Source organism: Carassius gibelio, chromosome A8, assembly GCF_023724105.1.
Source record: "Carassius gibelio isolate Cgi1373 ecotype wild population from Czech Republic chromosome A8, carGib1.2-hapl.c, whole genome shotgun sequence".
NCBI classification, from domain to species: Eukaryota; Metazoa; Chordata; class Actinopteri; order Cypriniformes; family Cyprinidae; genus Carassius; species Carassius gibelio.
In genome coordinates, this window is record NC_068378.1 from 22,618,118 (window position 1) to 22,646,112 (window position 27,995).

The 27,995-nt window shown below is 37.0% G+C and overlaps 1 protein-coding gene across 2 annotated transcripts; it reads left to right on the forward strand.

The window, feature by feature from the left end:
• Window positions 1-535: 535 nt before the first annotated feature.
• LOC128018908 (rap guanine nucleotide exchange factor 1) lies at window positions 536-27,989 on the forward strand. Of its 2 annotated transcripts, XM_052604774.1 has the most exons (26): window positions 536-1,082; window positions 4,877-5,043; window positions 8,662-8,807; window positions 8,937-9,115; window positions 9,231-9,384; window positions 9,519-9,607; window positions 9,764-9,916; window positions 13,172-13,292; window positions 13,479-13,659; window positions 13,788-14,171; window positions 15,787-15,983; window positions 17,451-17,615; window positions 20,036-20,128; window positions 21,505-21,581; window positions 21,680-21,785; window positions 22,300-22,375; window positions 22,703-22,787; window positions 22,881-22,973; window positions 23,284-23,469; window positions 23,551-23,635; window positions 23,718-23,812; window positions 25,086-25,164; window positions 25,270-25,371; window positions 25,447-25,544; window positions 25,648-25,776; window positions 25,929-27,989. In XM_052604774.1, exons 2-26 carry the CDS (start codon window positions 5,016-5,018, stop codon window positions 26,077-26,079), a joined length of 3,252 nt encoding a protein of 1,083 aa, XP_052460734.1. In that variant the 5' UTR covers window positions 536-1,082; window positions 4,877-5,015; the 3' UTR covers window positions 26,080-27,989. The 2 variants fall into 2 exon arrangements, with proteins under 2 accessions (XP_052460734.1, XP_052460735.1); XM_052604775.1 differs by lacking the exons at window positions 536-1,082; window positions 17,451-17,615; window positions 20,036-20,128.
• The last annotated feature ends 6 nt before the right edge of the window (window positions 27,990-27,995 follow it).

The window sequence follows — 27,995 nt, forward strand, 5'->3', positions numbered from 1 at the left end:
TTCTTCTTTCTTCTCCTTCTTGTTCTTCCATTTAACTTGTGGGTCACCAAACAGTTGTTGGTCCCTATTGACTTCCATGGTGTGCAAAAAGGATTATACAATTCAAATGGGGATCAGAGATCAGTTTGGTTACCCGCATTCTTCAAAATATCTACTTTTGTGTCCAGCAGAAGAAAGTTAAAGAAATAATGAATATCTTTATCTGTAATATTGTCTTGTGTACCAGTACAAACATCCTTGAATCAAGATAACATTTACTTAAGATGCAAAATGAACATAAAGAAGTATTTTTTGAGAGAGAGAGAAAATTAAAAGAATTAAGTGACTTAACCTTTAAAACAATAGGAAATATCTGTGAATGGGATGTGAAAACTTGTTTTCCCTTTGAATTACATAGATTTTTCTGAGCCCATTGGCAGATATTTTTTATTTCAATAACAAATAATTAAATTACAAACATAAATATATTTCTCATACGTCAAGACTTTTTGTCATTTTTGCATCTCTGTTGATTTAAGAAATTTTTTGACATTTGCACTAGAAAAACAACTTTACTGTTGTGCATTGTAATCAGAATGTACAGTAGATATTACATTCTTTTTCTAGATCCAAGGTCATGGAGATATGTTGGAAGTTGTATTTTCAAAATTTGCTGTTAACTCTTTTTGTTCGGTTTCAACATTTACTTTTAGAGAACATATTGTGTTCCCTTAATTTAGATTTTTTTTCATTATTTGGTTTTAAAAAGGTCCTCAAAATTCACCTCAATTCGCAGAAACTGTGTCTTAAGATGTTTAAGATCCCCTTCTAATGGGTTAGTTCACTGATCATGCGTCAAAAACTGCCTTAATTAAAAACGCACTAGATTTTCTCCCTCTGAAAGGGTGTTTTTACATTCTCTACAGGATTTGTGAGAAGGTACCTGAGGGACGCCATAGAAAACGGGGGCAGAGAGAACGGGCTCTTCATTTATTTTCATCACCAATCAGCTCTTAAATAATGCATTGATCTCTGGGCTTGCTGTTAATTCCCCTGTTATCAAGATGTGCAAAGTGGACGTGGCAGCGCTTGATGGATGAGAGGTACAGGCCAGCTGTCTATTTGCTTTGACAGACATATTCCCACTGCAGGGGAAGCACAGGCAACCTTTGAGTATCAACGTCTTATCCGTCTTTCAGCAGAGGACAGTGGCTCATTAAACCCCAAGCAGTGCTTTTCAAAAACAGCTTACAAGTTATAATAGCAATTCACATTTAAAGTTCTTTCCTGACAGATGCAAAGTTATTTATTTTTGAGCTTTCAGCCGAAATGGATTGTACATATTCACTTGTCTTTATTCTGTACCCATCTGCCCACAAATGAGATGGTATGACTGAGTGAGCATTATAGTAGAATCTAATGAATAGCATTTACTTGATGTAACTGTTTTTTTTTTATATAACTGAAGCATACTTCCTATATAGTATGCAAGAAAAACACTCACTGAGATTCTTCAGTGTGCAGCCGATGAACACTTTTCTGTCCCATGAGGCCAAGACCTGAGGAGTGTCGGATTCAAAGATACAATAATGAAATATACTCTATACTATTCAAAATGTGTGGGGTCGGTATGATTGTTTTAACATTTTTGAAAAAAGTATTTTGTGCTCACCAAGGGTGCATTTATTTGATTAAAAACACAGTAAAACGTTACAACTTAAAAGAACGGTTTTATTGCGTATTATAATGTTTTATCAAATTATTTCTGTGATGCAAAGATTAATTTTCAGCATTATTACTCTAGTCTTCAGTGTCACGTGATCCTTCAGAAATCATTCTAATAAGCTGATCTGATGCTCCAGAAACAAATTGTTGAAAACAAATTGTGCTGCTTAATATTTCTGTGATAATATTTTTTCAGGATTATTTGCATTCATTTGAGATATTAATTTATTTTTTGTAACAATGTAAGTCTTTACAGTCCTTTACTGAATCCTTGCTAAAAGTAATAATTTCTTAAAACAACAACAACAAAAGTACTCCAATCCTAGTGTAAAAAATGAGCTGTGAGCCAGGCTACTATTTTAAAATGTTACAGTGTTTATTTCGGGTTAAACTGTACTTATTTAACAACACTAACCAATTATATTTTGTGGTTGTTGTTGTTAGCATGTCATACGCCAGAGAACATATGGGTCAGTCATGCTTACAGTTAATTTAGTCAGCTATTAGCAACATATTTGCATAACGATGACCTCAGAGCTAAACAGGATTGGAATAGACACCACCAAATTTCAATTAGATTTTTATTTGTGTCATGACATTTTTCAGATCATCCCTACATCCCAAAACATGAAAGAAAGATAACTACACACAATATACAGAGACAAGTTAAAGCTTCGTTTGATCGACCTGAATACATTCTTAAGTTCTTTATTTATATATATATATATATATATATATATATATATATATATATATATATATATATATATATATATGGTATCAGATTAAAGGACACCAGGAGAAGATGTCCTCTTATTGCAAAATGTAGAACTGACATCTTAAACTCTTCCATAATTTTGCATTAAATATGACTGTATTTTCTGTGTACACAGTAGTATAAATATAATGCTGATGATGTCATTATTCAAAAGAGATCAGATGTGGTGAAGGTGCGTCCTCTGCTGGTCACAGAATGAAGCTACACCTGAATTCTTTTCTTTTTCTTTTTTTTTTTTTGGTTCACATGTGAGATTTCTTCAATTATATCATCATTTTTAACCACAGTAATTAGATTGGGGAGGAGAGCATGTGCAAGTCTCAGCAAGTCTCAGTGTCTTAGAAAATTAAACGAAATAATTAGAGAAACAGTAAGAGAAATAATTCCACACATTAAACTTAAGAGTTTCGGAAGAGAAGTCAAAAATGGTTCAGATTTGGCAAGATAGCTTTGTATTCTGACTGCTTTTCAGCAATTGACTCATTTGTGTCTATTTTGTTTTATGTTTTTAAACTAAGGAATATTATGAGAAACAAAATAACATCATGAACGCTTCCGTCAGGTCTTTTGTGCTGTGAAACACCATCCTCTGAACAATAGCATTTTCTTCTGAGATTGAATCTTAGCTTGGTTACCATGAAAGCCATCACTTTAACTCTCTGGAGTTGATCCCCGCGTATACGCGTTATGAGGTATCTTCTCCTGATGACCCTGAAAAGAACTTAAATTACACTTTCTGTTTTGATCATACAGAGAAGAGCAATACATCAATCGAATCTGTAAAGGGTCTACTTTTATTTGAATACAGACATAACAAAACTTTGTGCATTTATAAAATAAAGATAACAAACAAGGTGTGCTGTCTACAGCCTTGGTCTGTGGTGATCTTCATTTAGAAACGCGTTATCCCCCACAGGAATCTATTGTCCTCCACAAGTAATGTGATATCATTCTGGAAACTGCAAATGACATTCCAGGATGCATAATATGATAAATTTACTGTAGTATATCAACATGAAAAACACCTTATTAAATATTTAATCAGTAAAGCACAGCAGAACACATAAATGTGACTCTCTTTGTGTGTGTGTGTGTGTGTGTGTGTGTGTGTGTGTGTGTGTGTGTGTGTGTGTGTGTGTGTGTGTGTGTGTGTGCGCTAAATTATTACATATTTTATACATTCATCTGGCATTGTCATGTTGGAAAATGCAAGGTCTTCCCTGAAAGAGAAGACGTCTGGATGGGAGCATATGTTGTTCTAGAACTTGGATATACCTATCAGCATTGATGGTGCCTTTCCAGATAAGCTGCCCATGCCACACGCACTCATGCAACCCCATACCATCAGAGATGCAGGCTTCTGAACGGAGCACTGATAACAACTTGGGTTGTCCTTGTCCTCTTTAGTCCGGATGACATTGTGTCCCAGTTTTCCAAAAAGAACTTCAAATTTTGATTCGTCTGACCACAGAACAGTTTTCCACTTTGCCACAGTCCATTTTAAATGAGCCTTGGCCCAGAGAAAAAGCCTGCGCTTCTGGATCCTGTTTAGATGGCTTTTTTTACCTATAGAGTTTTAGCCGGCAACAGCGAATGGCACAGTGGATTGTGTTCACAGAAAATGTTTTCTGGAAGTATTCCTGAGCCCATGTTGTGATTTTCATTACAGTGCCATCTAAGGGCCCAAAGATCACGGGCATCCAGTATGGTTTTCCTGCCTTGACCCTTACGCACAGAGATTGTTCTAGATTCTCTGAATCTTTGGATGATTTTATGCACTGTAGATGATGATAACTTCAAACTCTTTGCAATTTTTCTCTGAAAACCTACTTTCTGAAATTGCTCCACTATTTTTCGCCGCTGTATTGGGGGAATTGGTGATCCTCTGCCCATCTTGACTTCTGAGAGACACTGCCACTCTGAGAGGCTCTTTTTATACCCAATCAAGTTGCCAGTTGACCTTATAAGTTGCAAATTGGTCCTCCAGCTGTTCCTTATATGTACATTTAGCTTTTCCGGCCTCTTATTGCTACCTGTTCCAACTTTTTTGGAATGAGTAGCTCTGATGAAATCCAAAATGAGCTAATATTTGGCATGACATTTCAAAATGTCTCACTTTCAACATTTGATATGTTATCTATATTCTATTGTTAATAAAATATAAGTTTATGAGATTTGTAAATTATTCCATTCCTTTTTTACTCACAATTTGTACAGTGTTTTTGGAATCGGGTTTGTATGTACATTTTCAAATTTTGTTTATATTGTCAATGTGTCATTTTCGCCGTATGGGGGAGACATTACTGCAGAAATCCAACACTTTCAACATCATCATCTAACGCTGGTCTGTCTCTCTCTTTCTCTTTCTCTCTGTGTGTGTGTGTGTGGATGGAGGAGGCAGAGCCAAACACACATACACAGACACAGAGACTAGGACCACAGCGACCGGTCTGTCTCCTTAAGATGCTGAAATAACGGCGAGAAACGAACATCTTTCGATTGTTGATCGAGACCAGCTCACTTAGTAGCCAAAATGTCTGGAAAAATAGACAGTAAGCAAGGTAAGTGTTTACCTTTATTTACATTTATTAATAATTTTATATGAACTTCAGTTAGCCGCGTTAGCATTAGCGTCAGACGAGGGTTCAAGGCCACTGACAGGATCAAAGCATCTTATCTTTATCTTATTTTTGATGGCCAAAACGCGACGTATGAACGCCTTAGATTATATATTCGGGTCATTCAATTTATTTTTAAGATAATCAGGTATTAATGTCTACATTAGTGTGTCTCAGACAGCTGTATATGGGTGTGGACGGAGCTGCTTATAGCGCTGTTGTTGACTTTGCTAGCTGTCAGACTTCGAGTGTTTATCAAATTCCTCCTATTTGTTGTTTATTTTAAATATGTAGTTTGCGTTTTGTTGCACTAGTTATCTGTAGAGTTTGTGTTACAGTTGTTTTGTGCTGCTGTCTGGCCCTTTCTGGTCGTGTGTGTTGTAATGGTCTGCTGTCCACAAAATGTAACGTTACTTATTCAGTTTATTTAAACGTAGCCATTAACGTTAATATTAATAGCCTGAACTGTTTCTTAATATGATACATTTCGCATACATGTTGTGTAAGTGCTCGTATACTTTTAACGAGCTTGTGACACAAATGACAACAAGATATGAATAGTTTCTGCGTAATTTATACAGTCGAATCATATACAACTATGTGCGATACAGCTGAGCTAGGTAGAGAGATACTCCTGATTATGAGATAAAAACCAATGTCACTTCCTTTCTCAGAAATTTTAGTGAGGTTTGAGACATTTACTAAAGGTTATCAGTTCACTCAGAGCGAGACAGACAGATAAACAGGCAATTTGAATTATACACACACACACACACACACACACAGTATGTGCTTAAAATTTAAATGGATGCAAAATGCCATGGCATCATCTAATAAATATATAAATAATTAATAATATATATAATAAAATAATAATAAATATATCTGTGGTGATATAAAAAATTTATATTGGTTTGTTTTTGTTTGTTTGTTTTTTCAGCAAGGGGAGGGGGGAATTTTTCTCAATTTAAAAGCTGTGAATTGAATAAAGCTGTTTGGAGTCTTATTCTGACGGCACCCATTCGCTGCAGTGCATCCACTGATGAGCAAGGGAGTTAATGCTACATTTCTCCAGATCTGTTTTGATGAAGAAACAATCTCAGCTGCATATTGAATGGCTTTGGAGTCATTTTCAGCCAATTTTCTCTACTCCTTTAGTAAGTTGATTCAGAAAGATTTGAATCACTTGATTCATGTCAGGCTGGTTTAGAGACAGTATTGCAGAAATAGTTCAGTGCAGGTTTTATGTTTTACTCTCCTGCACTCAGTGACCGAATGTGTGAGTTTTTTATGAATAAGGCAAGATATCTGTTAACTACCCTGTGAGGTTGCCAGCATTGTCACTTCCTTTTCTCTGAGGGCTCTGAGAAATTTGAATCACTTGTGGGTAACTTCTTGTCAGAAGTTCAGTTACTCATCTCTAAATGGCCCTGAGAAGTAGATGTTGGTTTGCGTTGGAGGAGGATGTTGGCCAGTGTCTTCTAGTTTAAGACATATCTCTTGAACCGCACTTGTTTTAGCTGTCTGCATTATTTTAGTAACAAAAGAATCAGAATTGGAAAAGAGTGGTTTCTTTGCTTTTTAAAAAAAAAGTTTATCAGGCCATGCTGATGATATTTTTGTTTCCATTTTTATGATTTTAATATAGAGCTGTTGTGAAATGCATTGCTGCACAAATCTGTTTGATTGAAATCAATGTAAAATGCATTACAAATTCATGTTTTCATTTACCAGACAACTGTACTTTAATGAAGCTTCTTGCATTGATGTTTTAAACCCAGACTCTGGGGGGCTGACTTGTTGTGGTTGACTAGTTTGTTTCAGAAGAGGATGTGCAAAAAAAGAAAGAAAAAAGAGGATATGAGTTAGTAGATGAGGATCAAGAAGCGGATGGAAAGAGCATGTCCTCTGAAAGCACAAGCACACCTTATTGGTTTGCTGTGTTCTAGCACAGCGGTACTTTTTCTTAGACAGTGGTTCAGGAAGTGGTCTCTCATGAGAAATTTAACCTGTTTAGATTAGCAGTCACAACATTGACTGTGAGATAAGCAAATAAGAGTTCAGTCATCCTGGGTAATTCCACTCCTGCAAAATGATAAATGCATTAACTTTCAGTAAGCACTGTATTTGCTGTTGTGTGTGTGTTTTTTTTATATATTTTTTTATTAGAGGTCAGATTACCAATTACAAATTTTAATGTTAATTGACAGTCTTTTCGTTCTGGGAAAATGGTCCTAAGATATTAATGATAACTCATCCAATTGCAGATTTTTGATTGTGCACATCAGAATGTCATTCCTGCTTAAACCAGCTGCTTCTGACTAGCTATTAATTAGTAAATCATGTTTACGTTTACGTTATATAAACTAAAACCCATACAATTTTAAGTCGGTTCGACTCCTTGTTGAGTTTAACATGGATGAAAGCGAGGCTCTGAGGGATAGACTTACAGTTTTTATAATGGCACACACTGTATAAAGGTCCAAGATCATTTCATTTTCACAACTCAGAACTTTCAAAACTTTATTTTTCAAAAAGACATTTCAGCAGCTAAACAGTCGATATGTTCTTAAATGGCACAATCCATTGAACGCACTGTACTTCTATCCCTCACAGCCTAATTTTTGTAAAAAAATTAAGTTTGGCGCTACTCTGGCTAAGGTCTCTTGGTTATTTATTAAAAATGATAAATATTTGTTCCTGACCCAACTTCCTGTTCTCAATACGAACTATATCAACACACAAGGAAAATTTGACATATTTTTCTTTTTTGTGTCTCCTAAATACTTCATCTACACACACCCAGGTTTCAAAGCCGAGTTGAACATCCTGACAAAACTCCATTAAGCTCCCTTGTCGGAGTCTTTCAGTCTTTTATAAGAAGAATCTGTATCATATGATTTGAAAGTTCACAGAGCACTTTTGCAAACCGCGAGCTCTTCATTCCTTTAATGCGTGTAAGGATAAATTGCCCCTAAATGGTTTTGTGGCCTGCACAATAGTGTCATCACCAGAATTCATTCCAGAGTAGCACGCTCCAAGAGAGCGGTGAGTCCCACTGTGACCAATTCAGTTTGTAGTCGAAGAGGATTTCACTGTACACAAAGACCTGTGTCTCATCTCGCATATATTCCCAAAATACAGAATAAGGTTGATGTCTCATAGAGCAGTGAACTGGAATCCTAAATTACTGCAAGATGTCATGAATACTTTGGATAAGTGTAGTTATGGTTAGCTAATAATGAAATCATTCAAAGTTTTTTGTTAAAAAGTTGTCATTAGTTGAAATAAAACAGAGATAGAATATGAATATTAGATGAAAAATGTAAACAAAAATGACCAACGTTGCTTAACTGAAATAAAATAAGTTGAAGTTGAAGAACTAAAAATGAAAAAAAATGAAAATGACAACCATGTAAACAATACTAAAACAAAAGCTAATTCAAACTGTTACTTGTGTGTGTGTATATATATATACATGTGTATATAAACAACTATGAGCAAATAAACTTTATTGACCTAATTTACCTTATAATTCTGTGTGTTTTTGTCTTCCTTCAGAATCCCAGCGCTCCCACTTGACGTCCTTTACGATGAAACTAAAGGACAAATTCCACTCTCCCAAAATCAAGCGAACACCATCAAACAAAAAGTCCAAACCTCCACCAGAACAACCCATGAAGTCCCCAGAGAAGACAGTGACCAAGGTAGTAGAAGATATTAACTTTATAAGCAAAGCTTTTTATCTGAAAGCAGATAAGCACATGGTTATCTTTTGACGTGCTGAAGACATTGGTTTCGGTGTCATTCTTCTTTTTTTTTTTTACCACATTTAGAGTCTGAGTCAATTGGAGGAGCATGAGAAAGAAGTGGTCAGCGCCTTGCGGTATTTCAAGACCATTATTGACAAGATGGCGGTGGACAAGAAAGTTTTGGAAATGCTTCCTGGTTCTGCTAGCAAAGTTTTGGAGGCCATCATGGGCTTGGTACAACTTGATGGCAAGATACTGAGCAGGTAAAACCGTTTTGGAGCTTCTTGAGAGAATTTGTTTCTTGTTCTGCTTTCATGAAAAAAGCGTTTTCTGCCTGAACTATATAAATATTTTATACCCCTATCCATCTGTCACCAGTTCGAGAGTGTCCTCCTGTCTCAGTCGACTCTATCAAAGTCTTGCAAACCTCATTCGCTGGTCGGACCAAGTGATGTTGGGGGTGAATTTGGAAGATAAAGAAACAATTGCAACCGTCACCACTGTGATCAAAGCAGTGCTGGATGGTGTGAAGGTATTAATGTTTGAGTAGAACTCTGTTGTGACTTTTCTTCTGTCTGACGGCTATTCTCTACCCATGTTCCAGCTGGGTTTTGATCTTAGTTGATAGTTTGTGTGTAAAGCCGACTTTGCCTATGGTTCCTGTAGGAGCTGGTCAAAGTTGCCATTGAGAAGAAGGAGCACCCCTCCCCTACAACGCCTGTCAAAAACCTGCTTCCTGCCTCCATTCCACAATGGTAAATGGAAGCCTTTTTTGAAAAAACATTACAATTTTAAATCGATGCGGATGATGTTGAAATCTGTCTTTAAATTCAGTGTAAGTTACCAGCTGGGCTGTTGACCTGTAATATGATGTTTTGTGGTGTTCATTTCAACCACTTTTATTATGGCAGTGTTCCAGAGCCCCCTGTCATTGAGTCGAAGGAACCTGTCTTGATTGAGACCCCTACCCCAGCCGAGGCCAAAGAGACCCCAAATGATGTTCCCGATGAGGAAGTGGCCCCTCCTAAACCCCCTCTAGCTGGACTTAAAGTGCCTGAACATTGGTATGAAAACATTTTTAAAAATGTATGGCCTTGATATATAAAATGTAAAAGTTTTATAAAATAAAAATATAAAATAAATGTTATAAACACATAAAGCACATTATAAAAAAAGAAAGCATGATAAAAAATTATTTAAATAAATCAAATATTATTTCTCCATTAAAAAATAAATAGATTAAAATATTCATTATATAATAACATTTTCCATGAATATATGTTATATATTTTAATCTATTTATTTTTTGTTTTCAAAAATATATATTATATATTTTAATTAATTTATTTTTTTATGTATAAATAATATTTGATTTATTTAAATAAAGTTTTATGTTGTCTTTTTAGTTTGTCTGTTTAATTACATTTTTATTTATCACTAGAATAACACAAAATCACACATCAGGGTTTTAAACTGCTTTAAGATATATCCAAAATTTTGGGGTTAAAAATGGCAAACGCTAAAGACAAAAAACAACAGAAATGCAGATAGTTATGTACTGTGTTTATGGAAATTGCTGTTTATTTAGTGTTGCAAGCTTTATGAAGTGAAACAAGTGAGTGTGATTGTAGGTGGTACTGTGAGCAGTTTACAAGAGGAAATATGAGGTATGCTGTGTTATCTTAACGTGGTATCTTATCCGGATTACATGCAGTAAACATTTAGATACCACAGGTGTGATGTGGTGTGCAACAGCATGTGGTGTATGTTTTAAGTGCTTGGCTATAAAAATTATTGCATAGACCCATCTCGGCTTACGGGAAGCCTAAAAGAAAAGGTGTGAAAGAGAGATATAAATAGTGGTATTCTTGAGAATTCAGGTCTTTGTAGGGTGCAGCAGCGAAGGCTTGGCTTCCTCTGTCAGAGAGTTATTGACATATGGGATGTTTTCTGAGAAATGAACCTAACAGGGTCAGCTCTCCTCTGAAGACTGAAGGAGACAAGAAAGGGAGAGAGAGAAACAGTAAGATATTCTGCTACCAAGTCTAGACAGGAGAGGATAAGGTTGTGCCACTGGCATAAAATAGAGTTTGCTGGGGTTTCAATGTTTTTGGTGTGTTTCCAGCTTTCCAACTAGTCTGTGTCTCAGACTCTCTGATATATGAAGGCCGGGACACACCAAGCCGACTTCAAAGAACTAGCGGTCGATGAATGCTGAATGTTGTCGCCTCGCGTCTGCAGCGTCAGACCAAAAAGACTGCAGCCGATGGCAAACTAACACGTGCATTCTGCGCATGCATGAGAGGAAGGAGCTGTTCATATCAGCAGCTATTAAAAGTATATATTTATCATTCAAAAGGAAAAAAAAACAAACAAACAAAGATATACGAGATAAACGCAGATATGCAAAATGTAAATATAGCAGCGCTTGCTTACCATTTTGAATATCAGTAACGTTGATAGCTTTAAACATTTTAATCAGCTCACGTTGTTGTGAAAACATTCGCTAATAAGAATGATTGGGAAAGATCATGTAACATGTAAACAGCCTTCTGTACCGCCTTCATTCACATGCTTGTTTTCATCACTTTTGCCTTCATTCTCGGCAATGACTCATTCGCTAAACTGAACATCCAATCAGAGCTCTCACTCTCGCCAAAACTTACAAATCTGTCATGTCATTATTTACTCATTCTCATGTCATTTCAAACTCCCACAACTTTCTTTCTGCTATGGAACACACAAGCAGACGTTTAGCAAAATGTTCACATTGCCTTTTCCATTAAATTCATTGTTTAACATTAATAAGACGGCATACTCACTGCTATTGATGGTTTACTTGGATAATTAATGTAACATTTAGAAGCAGTGTTTACTTTTACTTCATTGAGAAATAATAGAAGGTAACATTACATTCATTTAATTTGTTAATTTGTATTTTAATATTGGTATTGCCTACTGAAATTTTGCTGATATCGTGAAAACCCTGTGGTGCAAATAAAATGTTGTAGCAGTGTGAATATGTAGACGCACTAATGATTTTTGAGAGCTGCTATTGAAACAGAATTGTACTTTTCAGCTTTTTAAAACCTACATTTTGACACCCAGCATGGCCAGAAATATCAATATTATTGCACTTCATTTCATTAGCAAGCAAGTGTTCACACAATCTGTCAAGTGTTTGAAATTGAACAAGGCTGCTACATTTAACTGCACACTTGCTGTTAGGACGAGCTGCTTTTCAAATTGGTAAAATTCACATTATAAGAACATAACCATAATGTCTAAGTTGTGATCAATTAACTGACTTTATCTGGAAAATTTCTTCTTGCATCATGGACAAACTATTTTCCTGTTTGAACACAACTTTGACACAACCAGCATTGTATAAAACATTATACAAATAAAGGTGACTTGACTTGTGTTTATGTTGTTCACACTGTCAAAGTGCTCGGTGTGACAATCTGACCATATGAAACTATATGCATTTAGCGTTCTCGCATACTTCAGACAACTTGCATCAGACACTTTTTTTGTTCATTACATCTCACTGTTTTTCAATCAAATGATTTTTTATTTTTTATACTGCAAGTGAAGTCTCTGATGAAAGTTCTGCATGCGCAGTCCAATGCCCTGATGAATTATGAAATTTGTTGCTGTCTGCTTTCAGTCATTGTTGTAGCCCTAATATCCCACAGTTAACTCACTGAAATGGCATGTAGATGCTTTCATGGCCAACAGCCACTCGGCTCACAGCAGAAAATGAGTTTACATCAGTCAGACTGTTAAAATAATTGTCCGTGTTAGGACTACGACAGATCCTCCAGCTGTTTTATAGTTTCTCTTCATAGCGAGAACTTTGTTTAATCTCCATTCAAGCCTCTCATCTGGTGAAACAATTTAAGAGTGACCTGGTATATTGAGACCGGTTATTTAGAGGATGATCACTGGTGTTTGTAAATGTCAGCCAGCTGTACTCTACATTCATATGAGTCAGTTCTTCTGCTTGTTGCTCTGCTGTATGGCTTCAATGTTAGCAGCTGTTTTGGAGCGACAGAGAAATTAACAAGACTGACTTAATGACTGATTTATGAAGTTGTGGTTTGTGGTTCTAGAGCTGGATTCCACTTTCACTTTGCAAAAATGTCCCTGGTCGCTTGGTGATTGAGGGGGATTGGTTTCAGATTTTCATGACACAGAATTTATCTGTAGGTTTCTTGATTGGCAGCTTGTATGAGACTAATTAACTTTTAGGTACAGTATGACTATAATTAATCTGTTTGATGCTAGCATTGGCTAAACAAGCTCTCCTTTTGCAGTCCACCGGCTCTCCCACCAAAGAAGCGTCAGTCGGCACCGTCTCCCACAAGGATTGCCGTGGTTGCGCCAATGAGTCGTGCCACAAGTGGATCAAGTCTTCCTATTGTTATCTGTCGACAGGTGAGATTTTGGTGTTCCCTTGGTGCTTCAATCTGCAACTTGAAAGTCACGGTGTCCAAAGACATTATTTACACATTATTTTGATGTCAAATAGAAAAAGTCAAACCAGTTTGAAGCATCAAGGTGAACAAATATTTCATCCTTGATTGTTTCTTGAGGTTAACTGTTCTGTAATTTCATCTAAAGGAGTATGAGGCAGAGGCCTTAAAGAGGCGTTTTTCAGGAGGCAGTCACTCCTGTGGAGGGGAATCGCCACGACTGTCCCCATGTGGCAGCATCAGCATTTTGAGCAAATCAGATGAACAGCTGTCGTCTTTGGAGCAGGACAGCGGACGGTGCTCTCGTAACACCAGCTGTGAGACCCTAGGTGACTCTTTAAATCATTGTTGAGAAAGCTACTTTGAAACGATAGCTTTACAGACTACACGCACCCAAGAATGGTTTAAATATATTGATGAGATTTATCTTCTCTGGTTTGTCCCCTGGTTTACTCAGACACAACAGAGACCTACGACCCCGATTATGACTTCCTGCATCAGGACCTGTCTAGTATCGACCAGATCCTTCCTGCAAACACAGGGGGTTGTCTGAGCCCACTCCCAGAGTCTCACAACGAATCATCCTCCTTCCCTGTTCAGCCTCAATCGATACCTCCCGCTCTCCCAAAGAAGGAGCGGCGACCCCCTCCACCTCAAGTGGACCGACTGTACTCTCAATATGACAATGTTTCTGATGAGGACATGCAGACCCCGTCGTTCCCCCTCTTCGCTTCGATGCCACCCTCGAACCCTGGAGTATTTATGGGAAACTTTGGCCCTGCTGAGAACGCACAGATGCCTCAGAGCCCTCCACCCTTGCCAGAGAAGAAGAGTCGCAATGGTGAGTATGAGAGATTTAGATATGTTGTTTGTAGGATAGCAAATCAGAGTAAGAAACACGTATTTAGTCAGATCTGATAGCCTTGTGGGCAGCGCTATGACATGTAGCACTTATGCACTTTGGGAAAACCAAGTTAAGGCCCCCTATTATATATATTCAGACCGTTTCCCTGTTTCAGCACAAGGTTGACATTCAACTTAAAAAAAAAAAATTAATTGCTGAATAATTTTAAAAGGTCTTTTCTTCCATATTGTGACATACATATAAAACAGATTACTGAAAAACAAAAATCGTATGGTGGGGACTTCCATCTGTCAGCTGATTTGAATGTGAACTTTTTTAAGGGGGTTTACGAAATGATTGAAAAAAAGTCCTGGAGCTCACCTCCAGAGAGAAGTCTGTCGTTTTACTTTATGACTGAGTTATGTAAATTTTTTATAAACAAAATTATTAGGTCCTAAAAAAAAATATATATACAAATGAATCATTCACAAGATCAATAGCATGCATTTTAAAAATAGGGTGAATTTAAATTTCTTGCCAACTTTAAAAGCAGCATTTAATCTTTGAATACTAGGACCAAACAGGTAGTTCGAGCCCTGGCTTTTTTGTTTGTCTTCAGACTAAGCTGTTTGCACAGTTTACTTAATTCCTTGTGTAATCTATCTGAGGAATGACGCAGTATGGCGAAGCCAGTTTTTCTCTGTAAAGCCCCTTGGTGTCGGCTAGGGGATGGGAAGCAGTGACGTCATCTTCAGTGTGAGATCAGATGGCATAATGCCTTTGTTGGAGAAATCTCTTAGTGAATACAGTTCAAGGCCTCACCCAAGCCGGCAGGAAATAAGCTCTTGCTGAAAGACTGTTGTTTGGAGGGAGGGATGATTGAATCATGTCGTAATTCACACATGAGCGCTGTGGCTTGATAGAAGAGTTTATCTGCGGCCACATGCACACAGAGGATGCTAAGCTGTTTTTCTCTTTTACATTTTAACAACTCAGAATTACAGAGCATTACCGAAATGTTCAATTTTGGTCAATCAATAAAATATATATATATATAAATACAGGTTATTACTGTTATTCATATCGTTAACATACTGTATCACATAGGGATGTGATGAAGTAGAAAACAGGCCAGGGTGCTTTTATCTGTTTGCATGTTGATTGAAAAAAAATAATGAAATATTCAATAAATAGAAATAAATAGAAACCTTATAATTCTTTTGTAATTCCATAATTTTAAATCTCTAAATCTATAATAAAAAATGATTGGAAAATGTTGTTGATATTACAAATAACAATTATTTGTAGAACATTTAGATTAATACGTGCATATATCAGCTGTTTTATACAGATTCATCCTAGTTAGCAGAGTAGTGAATCTTGAGAGTATTGTTTATTGAGCGTCAATATTAATTCGCATACTTCATACAAATGGGATTATGACCAAATATTGCTTCATTTCACGCAGTAAACTGTGCCTTCACACCCTCTTACAGTGTCAGAGCATTTTGTCATCTTAACCTTTACCTTCTTTATGCATGTTCTAGTTTGCAACGCCTGTCTGCCTGTGTTTTGATTTAACCTATTTACTTTTTGCCTCGTTTACCCTCAGTACTGAAGTACATGCAGTTTATGGAGGACTATTCTGAGCCACTGCCTTCCGTTTTCTACCAGACGCCTCAGAGTGAAAGCATTTACGAGCAGCGCAATCGGAAGCGTTTTCAGGAAGTGTACGGTCTCAGCGACTCCTTCAGCAGCAGCGACGAGACCGTCCCTCCGCCAGCACTGCCACCCAAACAGAGACAACTGGTGAGAGCTAGATCAGTGCCGTCGGTGCTGCGCCCACACACGCTGTGCACACTTTGAGTCTGTCTCATTCTCACCCTCCCTAGACGTTGATGCAATGTTTTTCTTCCTACAGAGAGTCACCATTAATCATAATGGTAGCAGTATTATATTTCCCGTAGTGTCAGATTATTGCTTGTTGTAAGTTGCTCGTAGCAAAGCATTCATTCAGTGTTTGTCTTACTGAAGTTCAAGTGTTGCCTTGGGGCGATCCGTGTCATATTATGCCAGTAAAAGTACGTCTTCATCTGACACAATCTAGTTTCTCATAGTGTGTTGTGTGAACATGTCTGATGTTTATTCAGCTAATGCCTATAAGAAACGGCTCAAATGAGAGTAAAATGTAGTAACATCCTTTTATCTTGTACTATTCCTGGCTGTGTAGCACCTGCTGCTCTGCATATCCTTTTGTGGCATCTCGATGTTAAAAACAAGCGACTGTAGTTTATTTTTAGCAAGGTTCTTAGTTATTTTTTGTGACGCTTTTAGAACAGAGACTTGTTTTGTTTTATGGTCTTCTAATGCAGTTTTACAAAGAGACTGTTATAAAAGCGTGGTGCATTTTTACACCTAATAAATTATATAAATGCATATAGGACCCAGAGGGAAATTTGCAAACAGGCATTAGAAAAAGGCATTTGAAGACACTGTATCTAATTTGACATGCAAAGAAGAAATTTACATAGAAGTCTTGAAGGCACAATGCAAGGGTTAGAAATATAGTCTAGGTTATATTGTACTGATAAGGTTAATATATATAATTTATTTATTTTATATATGGGCTCTAATTTTTTTGGACACTAAACTGAAAAGACCATCTTAATTGGTTTTTTTTGTTTCGGTGCTTTTTACTGTTCTTACTTTTGCCCTCATTCTTGTCTTGCTAACCCATCTACCTCATTTCTTTTGACTTGGTTTTTCCATCGTTTTCTCTCTCATTCCGTGTGACTAAGCAGAAGGATTCACTGAGGTGTGTTGCTTAGTTTTGAGCTTCGGTATAAAGTTAACCCTACGTGCTAAGCGTAAGTCTAGCCATTCATTTGTGCTTTTAGTTTTAGCAATTTCCTGTTTTTGTTCCCACACTGATTAGCAAGCACAAGCACAAAAAATAGAAACATTTGCCTTCCAATATTTTACACAATTCTTTAATGTTCTTTCATGCTTTACAGTAGACTTTCGACTGAAAAGACGTCATATTTAACTGGACACAAATAAAAATAGTATTCAAATAGGGCTTTTAAGGCCTTAGGTCATGTCTGATTTTTACAAACTATGATTAAAAAGGTTTTATTTGTGTCACATTTAATATGCCGTCTGCTCTGACTGAAGTCCATTTCTTCATTCAGCTCACATCTGCTCAATAATCTATACTGTGCATGAATCTCTGGCCCTTTTTCTCTTCCTTCCTTCCACTCTTCTCTTCCCTCCTAGGCTTCCTCACACTCTGCTTCTCCTTCCTCCTCCTCTTCCTCCTCTCTGTCATGTCAACTGCAGCTGTGTGCGTCCGGGCCTGGTCCTGGTGAGACAGAAAGCGCTTTCAGCCTTTCAGCATCTAGCTCCTCTCTGAGCCGCCAGGGCTCCCTCCCTGTCCCTACGGTGAGTCTCGCTTGCCTTTTGCCTGCCTCTTTTGCCTGCCCTTTTTGAACTAATAAAGCCTTTAATATCTGCTTTAAAGCCTAATTTAACAACAGTGCCTGCTAAGTGTTAACAGTAAAATTTTAGAGGTTTAGTTTACCCAAAAATTTAAATATGCTGAAAATGTACGGCCGTCCGAGATGTAGATGAGTTTGTTTCCTCACTGAAACAGATTTGGAGAAATTCAGCTTTACATCACTCATCAATGGATGCTCTGCAGTTGAATGGGTGCCGTCAGAATGAGAGTCCAAACAGCTGATATAAACATTGTAAACCACACGACTGTGGACAAGCTTTCTCCAGTTGAAAAAGTTCTCTCACATCAAAATCCACAAAAATATTTGTTTGGGCTGTATATTGGGCTGTGTATTTGTTCCGCTGTGAACTGGAGTATTGTTGTGATGGTTTTACTTGCTGTTTATACTTTCATTCTGACGGCACCCATTCACGGCAGAGGAGCTTTTGTTGAGCAAGTGATGTAATGCTGATTTTCTCCAAACCTGTTCTGATGAAGAAACAAATTCATCTGCATCTTGGGTGGCCTGAGGGTGAATTTTGGATGAACTTTAATACTATAATGCAGCATTTTAAACACTGGAGTTATAATTCGGAAGTTTTTCGATTTGTGTTCACATGCTGTGAAGTAGCACAAACACGCAAACACCCCTGGTTGTCTAATTATTGACTCCGCGTAGGTGTGTGTGCTGGCGGCTACAAAAGGAATCATATTCATAATAGCTCGGATGAATCACAGGTGCTGTAGCCTGTAGGCGGGGAATAGTTCACAACCTCAATTAAAGGCGGTACTACCTTGTTAGGGTTCAGTGATTTATTTATTTATTTTATTATTTTATTAGCTTCCTGTACTCGCCTAGTCTTCAGTGCTAGAGATCTAAAGAGTCAAAAGCATGTACCACACAGGTGTCCTGCAACTGTAACCTGCTGAATAGCTCAGGGTAAACATGCATCATCCTGCAGGGACTCGTCGGGCTCCCCACTGTTAGGTGACTGAGCTGCCTGTAATGATGTCATGTCTGCTGAGCTGTATCCTCCGACCAAGTCTACTGAATTACAGGGGACTCTTTTCAATACCTCTAATTGGGAATGCAACTACTGAATATAGGTGATCTGTCTCGGGGTTGGTACCTGGTACTTTGTGCCCAATTTCTTTATATATATGTATGTCTATATTTATTTAATATATAGTAGTACTTTTTTGTTGTTCTTGTTTTATTATACTTTAAATTATAATAATAGTTTATTGTTGTTCTTATCTTCTTTAATAAAATTTTAACTCATTTTTATATTAATTATAATTTGATAAAATAAACATTACATAGAATAGTAATGCTCAATACATTTTTGCTAATCATTACACAAAATGCAATAAAAATAATAATAATAATAGACTTATTTTATTTATTCATATAGCTCTTTTCATACAAGAAATGCAGCTCATAGTTCCTTACAAAAAAAAAATTATAATAATTTCACACCTATAAAATACCATCATTAATATGATTAGATTAAATATGAAACCCACAATAGATGGAAAGATTAAACCCATAATAATAAAAGAATATAAAATTAGATAAAAAATGTGAATAAAAAAAAAGTAATAATGAAAGAAAGCATAATACATTGTTTTAGAAAAGTCATTTCTAGTTAAAAGCTTAAGTAGAAAGATGTATTTTTACCTTTTGTTTTAAAAACAGTACATAAAAACAAAAAATGGAGTAAAAAAAAAAACCATTGAGATAATAGTTACTCTGTTAAGATAGTCTACAGTCTAAGCACATGGCTTGTTGCAACTGCTCACATTATAATCAATGAAGCTGTCTGCTCAAGAGTCTGACATCAACACACTTATAATGTAGATGACCATGTTGATTAGAATGGGAGCAATATAGATTTATGATGCTTGCTTCTATATTTATTGTGTTAGGCTAATAAATGATAATGTTTAGTGGAGGAACTGTTTATTGTGGTAATTATGTATAAATGTAATTATGTATTGCACATTTGATGTCTTTTATCATATTTCTTTACCTGCAGTTGAACAGTGAGTCACCTGAGGCCTTGCATTACATTGATTTTACCACAATTAATAGTGTTTCAGGCAGTCCACTTTAATGTAATCCAGCTTCATGTAGTAAAATCACTCTAATGCACAACTCCATGCCAAGTTTCCAGAGGCTGGTGGTGCTGTATCTTGCTTTGCTACCAGCTGTCCTTTGATTTCATGGCCCATCGAAGCAATAGATTCCCTCTGCCAAGTTTAGTACAGCTGTTCTTCATCTTTGTGGGCATCAGCTCTGAACCACAGCTTTACTCTGACGCCTGTCAATGCTTGTGCTGTCCTTCCTCTTGTGTTCCTGTAGAGCGAAAGTGCTAATGATGAAGGTGGGGAGGGTGAATACGTCAATCTGTATTCATCCAACCAAGCCAATGGAGATGTGACTCTCTCCAATGGAGTAAGTAACAGCATGTCAGCGTTTGCAGCCGACATGCCGGTGCCCTCACATGCTGCGCTTGTGCTGTTTGTGACTGTAATGCTTGGCTCTGCATCACGAGACTGGTTAAATTGCAAATTTTACTCAACACCTGTCGTCAAGACATACTTTATGCAGTACTGCATAAAGTGTGAAAAGACGAACAAGAAATCTCTTGCATGTTAATCGGAGCTTTTGTCGTAACCGGCCGTGACTGTCAGTATTGTTGCATAAGAAATTTGGCAGGGTGGCCCTGCTCACAGTAAGATTTCATTGGCTAAAAGAAATCCTGCTCTATAATGCTGGAAATAAAACATCTAGGATGTATTTTTGTGGCTTCGTGCAGGATTTTGCATGCAGTGTGGCCAAAAAAAACTACTTGGCCAAAACAGAGGCCTGTAGATTTTCAGTGACTTTGTTACTGTGTGTGGAGACATTGTTGTGAAATTGAGTTGCTCGAGTTGCAATCGAGAACTGAAAAGAGGAATTGCTGATTTGATGATTGTGTGCTTTTTAAAAAAAACCTGCAGCTGCAGCGGTAATTATTATAACCACTGAACAGCTCATCAGATACATCCCAGTGAAGATCATCTGAGTGTTTACAGACAGCTGTGTTATAATGCTACACAGTCATGTCTACATTACATTTCAACAAGATTTCATTTGACATGGGCTTTAAGATATGGTGACTGAGAATATGTAAACATTCATGCCATCAAGCTATTCATGCCAATTTTCAACATTCTCTCAATGAAGTGAAAAGGAATTGAATGTATACAAACAATTAAAAAGCAAAAACAGCAGGCCTATTTGGGGAAATAATGAATGATTGCAGTGCAGTATTTTGGTGTGTATGTATATGTAATTATAAACAGTGTATATATACATTTTTAATAAGTATATATAAACACTGTGATGTAAAGTCACATAAGTATATTTTGCCCAGTGATGCTTTGTGTTTGATTATATATTAACAGCTTAGCGCAAATGATTTATCTAACCTTATGTTTGATGATAATTGATAATCACTTTATGATGCATGTCTTGGGTATTAAGGCAAAAAATCTTTCTGGCGCAGAAACGTTTATCAGTAGTAAATCTAGTTATTGAGTGATAGTGACTTTACTGTATTATAATGTGTTCTCAGTATGCCCCAATCTTGTGTTGAGTGTTTTGTGACATGCTGAACTATTTCCTTGTGCTGTTCCCTGTATTTTTTACATTTTAATAAAATGTAAAATCCAGCTGTCTTGTACCTGTGTAGCATTTTGCCAGTGATATCTAATTTTTCACCCCATCTTTCTCTGGGTGGAGTGATGGTCCTGATAGTCCTTAAATATTTCTTCTGTAATTGCCAGGACTCTTCTTGTGATGCTGAGGACTCACTCCAGGACTCAGCTTCAGAACACAGCAAAGATCCGGCAGACAGAGAAGGGTAACATTCATTGCATTCATTGGGATTTGGCTCTTCCACCAGCAAACTCCTTTTCTTTCATGTTTTGTATGTTTGATAACCTACCCTCTCATTCACAGCTGGAAGCAGAAGTGTGTGGATTCAGAGTTGTCCTCAGAGGAGGTGAATGAGCTCTACCTGATGGACCACGACGAGATCATGTCTCACTTAACACTAAAGCAAGAGGTAAAACATATGTGAAGCAGAAATGGCATTCTTTCATTTTAGAAGTTTGTCTTGATTTGCGTTGGTTGCAATGATAGTCAGAGTGCTAGTGTGCTCTCTGCTGCCCTCTGCCTGTGAATTAAAGCCACTGCAGTGCCGCTGTGGTGAACCCCAGTATTGAAGTACATGTGACACTGCAAGGTCAGATCTACTGCAAAGAGCATCTCCCCTGAATGAATACATAAGAGAGTTAATAAGTGGACCACTTGTACTCTGCAATAAGACAGGAAATATGTCTTTAGTGAGCAGGCATGCTTCTTCCTGTTCCATTCTGCTTTTGAAAACAAGTCTAGAACATCCTGACAACTCTGCATGTGTTGGGGTTCAGTTGACTCTAAATAAACAGGGCTTTTTTAACTAGTACATTTTGAAAATATTATTTTGCCCATCCTTCTAAGAAGTTATATTTAGGATCTGATTACATTCAAAGCTCTAATTTGTTGAAAACCGCATAATCATAATCTGTGCTTCACAGAACGATGACGGCCCTGATGTCAAAGCTGGATCAGGCGATATTTTATTGGTTCACGCCACCGAAACAGATCGCAAAGGTAAGAATAATCCCTCCTAATCTGAAGGTGTCCATTCATTTGTGTTAAATATTTCTTTCTTTAATAACACGTGGATCATGTGACACTGAAGACTGGTGGAATGATGCTGAAAACTCAGCTTTGCAGCACAGGAATATATCACATTTTAAAATATATTAAACCAGGAAACAGTTCTTTTAAAATGTAAATAATATTTTACAATATTACTGCTTTTAATGTATTGTTCACCCCTAAGTTTTGAACGGTGGTGTAATTTATTCATTAATTTAATCCTGTTCTTAAATCTTAACCTATAATTATGATTCTTTCTTATGTTCTCTTTTGTAGATCGAGTTTTATACTGTGAAGCTTTTTTGACCACATATCGAACGTTTCTAACCCCAGAGGACCTCATTAAAAAGCTCAGCTATAGATATCCTTTATATGCAGAAGGGCGCTTTATATATCTTTTCATTACTAACATTTGTACACTCCAAGCTTCTTTTTCGCCCTTAACTCTGAACACATTTACCAGATTTTCTCTCAGCTCTGACATTAACAAACAACGAGCTAGTAAAAACACCTTCTTCGTGCTGGTGCGCGCCGTGGATGAGCTTTGGTGAGCTGGAACTCAGTCAAATCAAATGCACACTTCACAAAGGGATATACATACACACAAACACACATATGTATAAATCCAGTTAAATTACTTGGATATCTTTTGTGCAGTTTGTTAAAGGGGTTGTTAAAGGGGTTTCCCTTGATGATATGCTGTTATGCCACATGTATACGACATATAAGGTTGGAATACCCTAATATTAGACGATTAGAGTTGAAGCAATTTGAGTTCTGAAGGCACTGACACAGTAACTCCACACTATTTACTCATAGGCCCTTGTGATGTCATACAAATTATTTTGTGTCAACAGTTTGGTGGAGCTGACAGAAGACATCCTGAAGCAGCTCATGGAGCTTGTGTTCAGTCTGTTGTGTAACGGTGAGCTCACCCTGGCCCGGGTTCTGCGCAAGAACATCCTAGATAAAGTCCAGCAGAAGAAGTTGCTGCAGTACACTAACTCCCTCAAAACGCTGGCTGGACGAGGTGTGGCCGCCAGGTAGTGCTCACCTAGATCATCTTTCTTTTACAGTTTTTTATTTTAGAATGAGTTGAACTGATTTTGAGTGTTTGTTCACAGGCCTGGCACTCTGCATGACTTCCGTAGTCATGAGATCGCAGACCAGCTGACTCTCCTCGATGCAGAGCTGTTTTATAAGATCGAGGTACGGCTTCTCTAATGTCATTCATCAAGCTTCCTATCTTTAAAGTTTCAGGGTTTTCCAACTTTTTCCTGTCTGTGTGCAGATTCCAGAGGTGTTACTTTGGGCAAAGGAACAGAATGAGGAAAAGAGCCCCAATCTGACCCAGTTCACAGAGCACTTCAACAACATGTCATACTGGTATGATGCTCTGATTCTCCAGCTGCTGTAAAACTTCTAGCGTTTAAGAAAAGAAACGTCAGGTGCCACAGCACAGCCAGAAAACTAGGCTTTTGGCTTGCAGAATAATGTCTGGTCCATATTACAGCAATCCATGTTAATATTCTGCAAAACCTTCACACTTAAGGACCGTTCACACCAAACACGATAACTATAAAGATAACGATAAAGATATAGTTCACACTACAACTATAACGATAAAGGCATAGAGAAACAATATCGTTGGAATCATTTTCAGAACGATTTTTTTCCAGCTGATGAACGATACAAACATTGACATCCAATCAGTATCCACCCTGCTATTACGAGTTCGAGGATTTAAAGCGGCAGACGCACTTGCGCTCAGAATAAACAGCCGATATCGTTCGCTGGTGTGGACGCTAATATCGTTATCTTTATAGTTAACTTTATAGTTATTGTTCTTGGTGTGAACGGGGCTTTAGGAGCCGTTTACAAGATGTTTTCAGCCAAAAACAGGAAACTTTTTATGCGTTTCTGCCTGTTTGTTTTCAGGACAACAGCGTTTTGGGGACAGAAAACCCATATTTTTAAAAACGGGTTTCAAAGTGCAAGTTTTAGCAAACGCCACCCAATACGGGAATCTTTGAAAACGATGAAGTCATGCACATGCGTTGTACATGCTAGATATGAAGACGTGCAGTATGTGTCGATTTTAAAGGAAAGCGCGACAACATACACAACAAAGGGCGGAGTACATGGTACTGATGTTGCTGCAAAGTGTGGATTTACTTCATCAATATTACAACCAATAGCAGAGACACATCATATACAACATATAATCTTCACTTCCTTACAGGTACTGTTTACTAACAAGGTGACAGCACCATCTACTGGCCTGGCATACATAATACAGCGGTTTGGGCGTTTTTGCAGATATATTTAAATGCAAATTGCTTTGAAAACGTTGTTGTGTATACGTGAAACTTTTTAAAAAACGCAAGGGAAAAACTTTGCTGTTTTTGACTACATCATTGTTGTGTCAACGTAGCCTTAGACACTGACAATTTTTTATATTCGTTTAAAAAAATTAATTGGTCACCACAGGAATATATAAAAACAAGTGAAGGCAGTTACAATTGGTGAAAGTGATACATAATTTCTTTAAAAACTTTATAAATTTGAACCCAAAATTGTATGTTAATGAAGAAGAAATGTTTATGGACATGTTCATGAGTATACAGTACATTATATTTTTATTATTCTCTGTTTTAAGGGTTCGGTCCTTAATAATCCTACAAGAGAAAGCCCAGGATCGAGAAAAACTACTTCTAAAGTTTATCAAAATTATGAAGGTACAAACTATTTTACTTTCCAAACTGAATCTAATGGTTTATTGGCTTAATTTATATACATTATATATATAAAAAACCTTGAACCTTTGTTTCTCTGGAATCTAGCACTTAAGAAAACTCAATAACTTCAACTCCTACTTGGCAATATTATCAGCATTGGATTCAGCGCCCATCAGAAGACTGGAATGGCAGAAGCAAACTTCAGAGGTCAATCACATAGCCTGTCTCTAAATAGTTTTAGTGCTCAGTTGATCTTCATGGTAACTGATGTTATCTTCACAGGGTTTAGAGGAATATTGCACTTTAATTGACAGTTCCTCCTCCTTCCGGGCGTACAGAGCAGCTTTGGCGGATGTGGAGCCTCCATGTATACCATATCTGTAAGAACAGATGTTAAGCATTACAAAACACAATTTGTATTGCTTTCCAAATGTCATATTTCATCTATAACTGCTCTTTCCCCTATTTTGCCTCAAAATACAGAGGCCTCATTCTTCAGGACTTAACTTTTGTGCATCTTGGGAATCCTGACCTCGTCAACGGAAAGATAAACTTTTCCAAACGCTGGCAGCAGTTCAATATCCTGGACACTATGAGGCGCTTCCAGCAAGTGTGAGTAATTAGACAACATAACCGTAATCGACTTCCATAATCAAGTGAAATCAAATGTGAAAACTTGCCTAGAGATGTCTTTTTGATAGATGTCTCTCCACATTTTATATTTTTTCAGCGTTTTGCATGACTTCTACTTTTCTTTCTTCCAGGCACTATGACCTCAAACACAACGATGACATTGTCTCATTCTTCAACGACTTCAGTGACCATCTAGCCGAGGAGGCATTGTGGGAGCTCTCTTTGAAGATCAAACCTCGCAACATCACTCGACGGAAAACAGAACGAGAGGAAAGGACATAGCTACCAAACTACTTTTGAAAGCCAATCTCTGACGTTGAAAGACACAGCAATTACTGTAATGGCAGCTATGAGATTGGAAACTATACTGTATTTCTGTTACAGTTTACTGAAACATTTTTTTACGCAAAAAAAGGTGATTTAGATTTTATTTTGTAATTGCACTGCATCTGAACCTGTGTGTAAATTTGAAGTGGAACCGTGGCAAGTGCGATGACAGAAAGCGTGACTCTGATATGTGAGATTACATGGTTTGAGATCATAACCTGGGATTTATGGTTATATTCCGGGACCATCTCGCCATCTGGATTTGCGGTGCAATCTGGAAAAACGACTGCGACTCCAACTGCAAACTGATACCATGATGCCTCAGTGGCACTTTGGATGTTGAAGTTCCTTGAAGACTGATATTTTTATTTATTTATTTTGTATGTAACTAATGCACATAAAGACTCTTTGAGTTTAGGGTGATTTGCTGTAAGATTAGCTGCTGGATTGAACAGCTTAAAGCATGCATGATAATAGGTCATTATGAGGATACACAGTCACTGTTATTAATAGCACTTTCAGGATTTTGTTGTTTATTCTGCAAGATTAACACAGCATCCGGCTTAATTCAAAAGGTGCTTTTCTGGATTTGAGTTTCAAATTTTGTTACAAAAATTCTTCAAACTAGAGTGCCAATTTTAATGTGCATCAAGTTCAATTAACTATGGAAACATGTTTTCCCCATTAGTTAAAAAAAGACAGTTGCGACTTTTTCCCCCACAATTTAGTCTGTCTTTGCAAGAGTTGCAAGATATAAACTCAGAATTCTAAAATATTTTTTTTTTCTAGAAATTCTATGTTTATGTCTCACAGTTGTATTACTTAAAATTTTTTAATTACATCTTAATATTTTTTTTTATTATTTATTTAGTTCCATGGAATATACATTTTTAAAGGTAATTGCAATTCATCTCGCAAATTCTCACTTTTTTTCTCGCAACCTCAGTTTATATCTTGCAGTTATGAATAAAAATGTTATCTCTCACAATTACAAGAAAAAAAAGAAGACTTATGAGATTAAGAAGTTGCAATTATCTTCAAAAAAAAAATTATTCAGTGGTGGAAACAGGCTTTCATAATTATCTATATTTTCATATTTCTGTTTATATTGAATTCATACTTATTTCTGAAATTTGAGGCCTATTTAAAATCAGTTGTCTTCCAATTACAGTTAATTGCTAATAATCAGGGAAACTCATCGTTTTGTTAATCGTGCATGTTATTTATTTGTGTATTTATGTGCATAGATTAACCAAATCCTTTTCTTAGGTCATCCGCATCATTTGCAAAGGATGGTATGTCTTCACCGGTGTGCTTTTTGTAAGAAGGTTTTTAGGAGTTGTTTTGCAACTCTTTGTCTGGTACATTTCAATACTTTGCACAACAGCAAGGCACAAAATAATAACATTTCTGTAGATCTCCCAGAGCCATAGCAGTGATCAAAGACCTTCTATCAAGTGCTTGAAGCTTTTCATGAAGTGGTGTCGGTGTGATTAGTTTTATATAATGCAGTTTACCTTTTGTTTTTTAAAAGGATTTTACATAGACATTTGCAGAGAGATTTACTCTGTTGTTGTGAGATGTGATCAAATGTGCACTTTGAAGTTGCTTGGGGGAAACCGATTCAAAACTGTTGGGTAACAGTTTGAAGTGGACATACATATGAGCCTGAACCCCTGCAACAACGCTTACAATGGGAACCTTTTCTTACCTGCAAATTGGACTGAAGTTGGTTTCAAAATTCCAAAGACCCCAGACCACATATCACCAGTTTGAACATAATGATTCAGTTGCATATAACATACAACTGACATGTACCACTGTACACATAACCCTGTGAAACTGGTAAAATAATATACAAATCATCAATG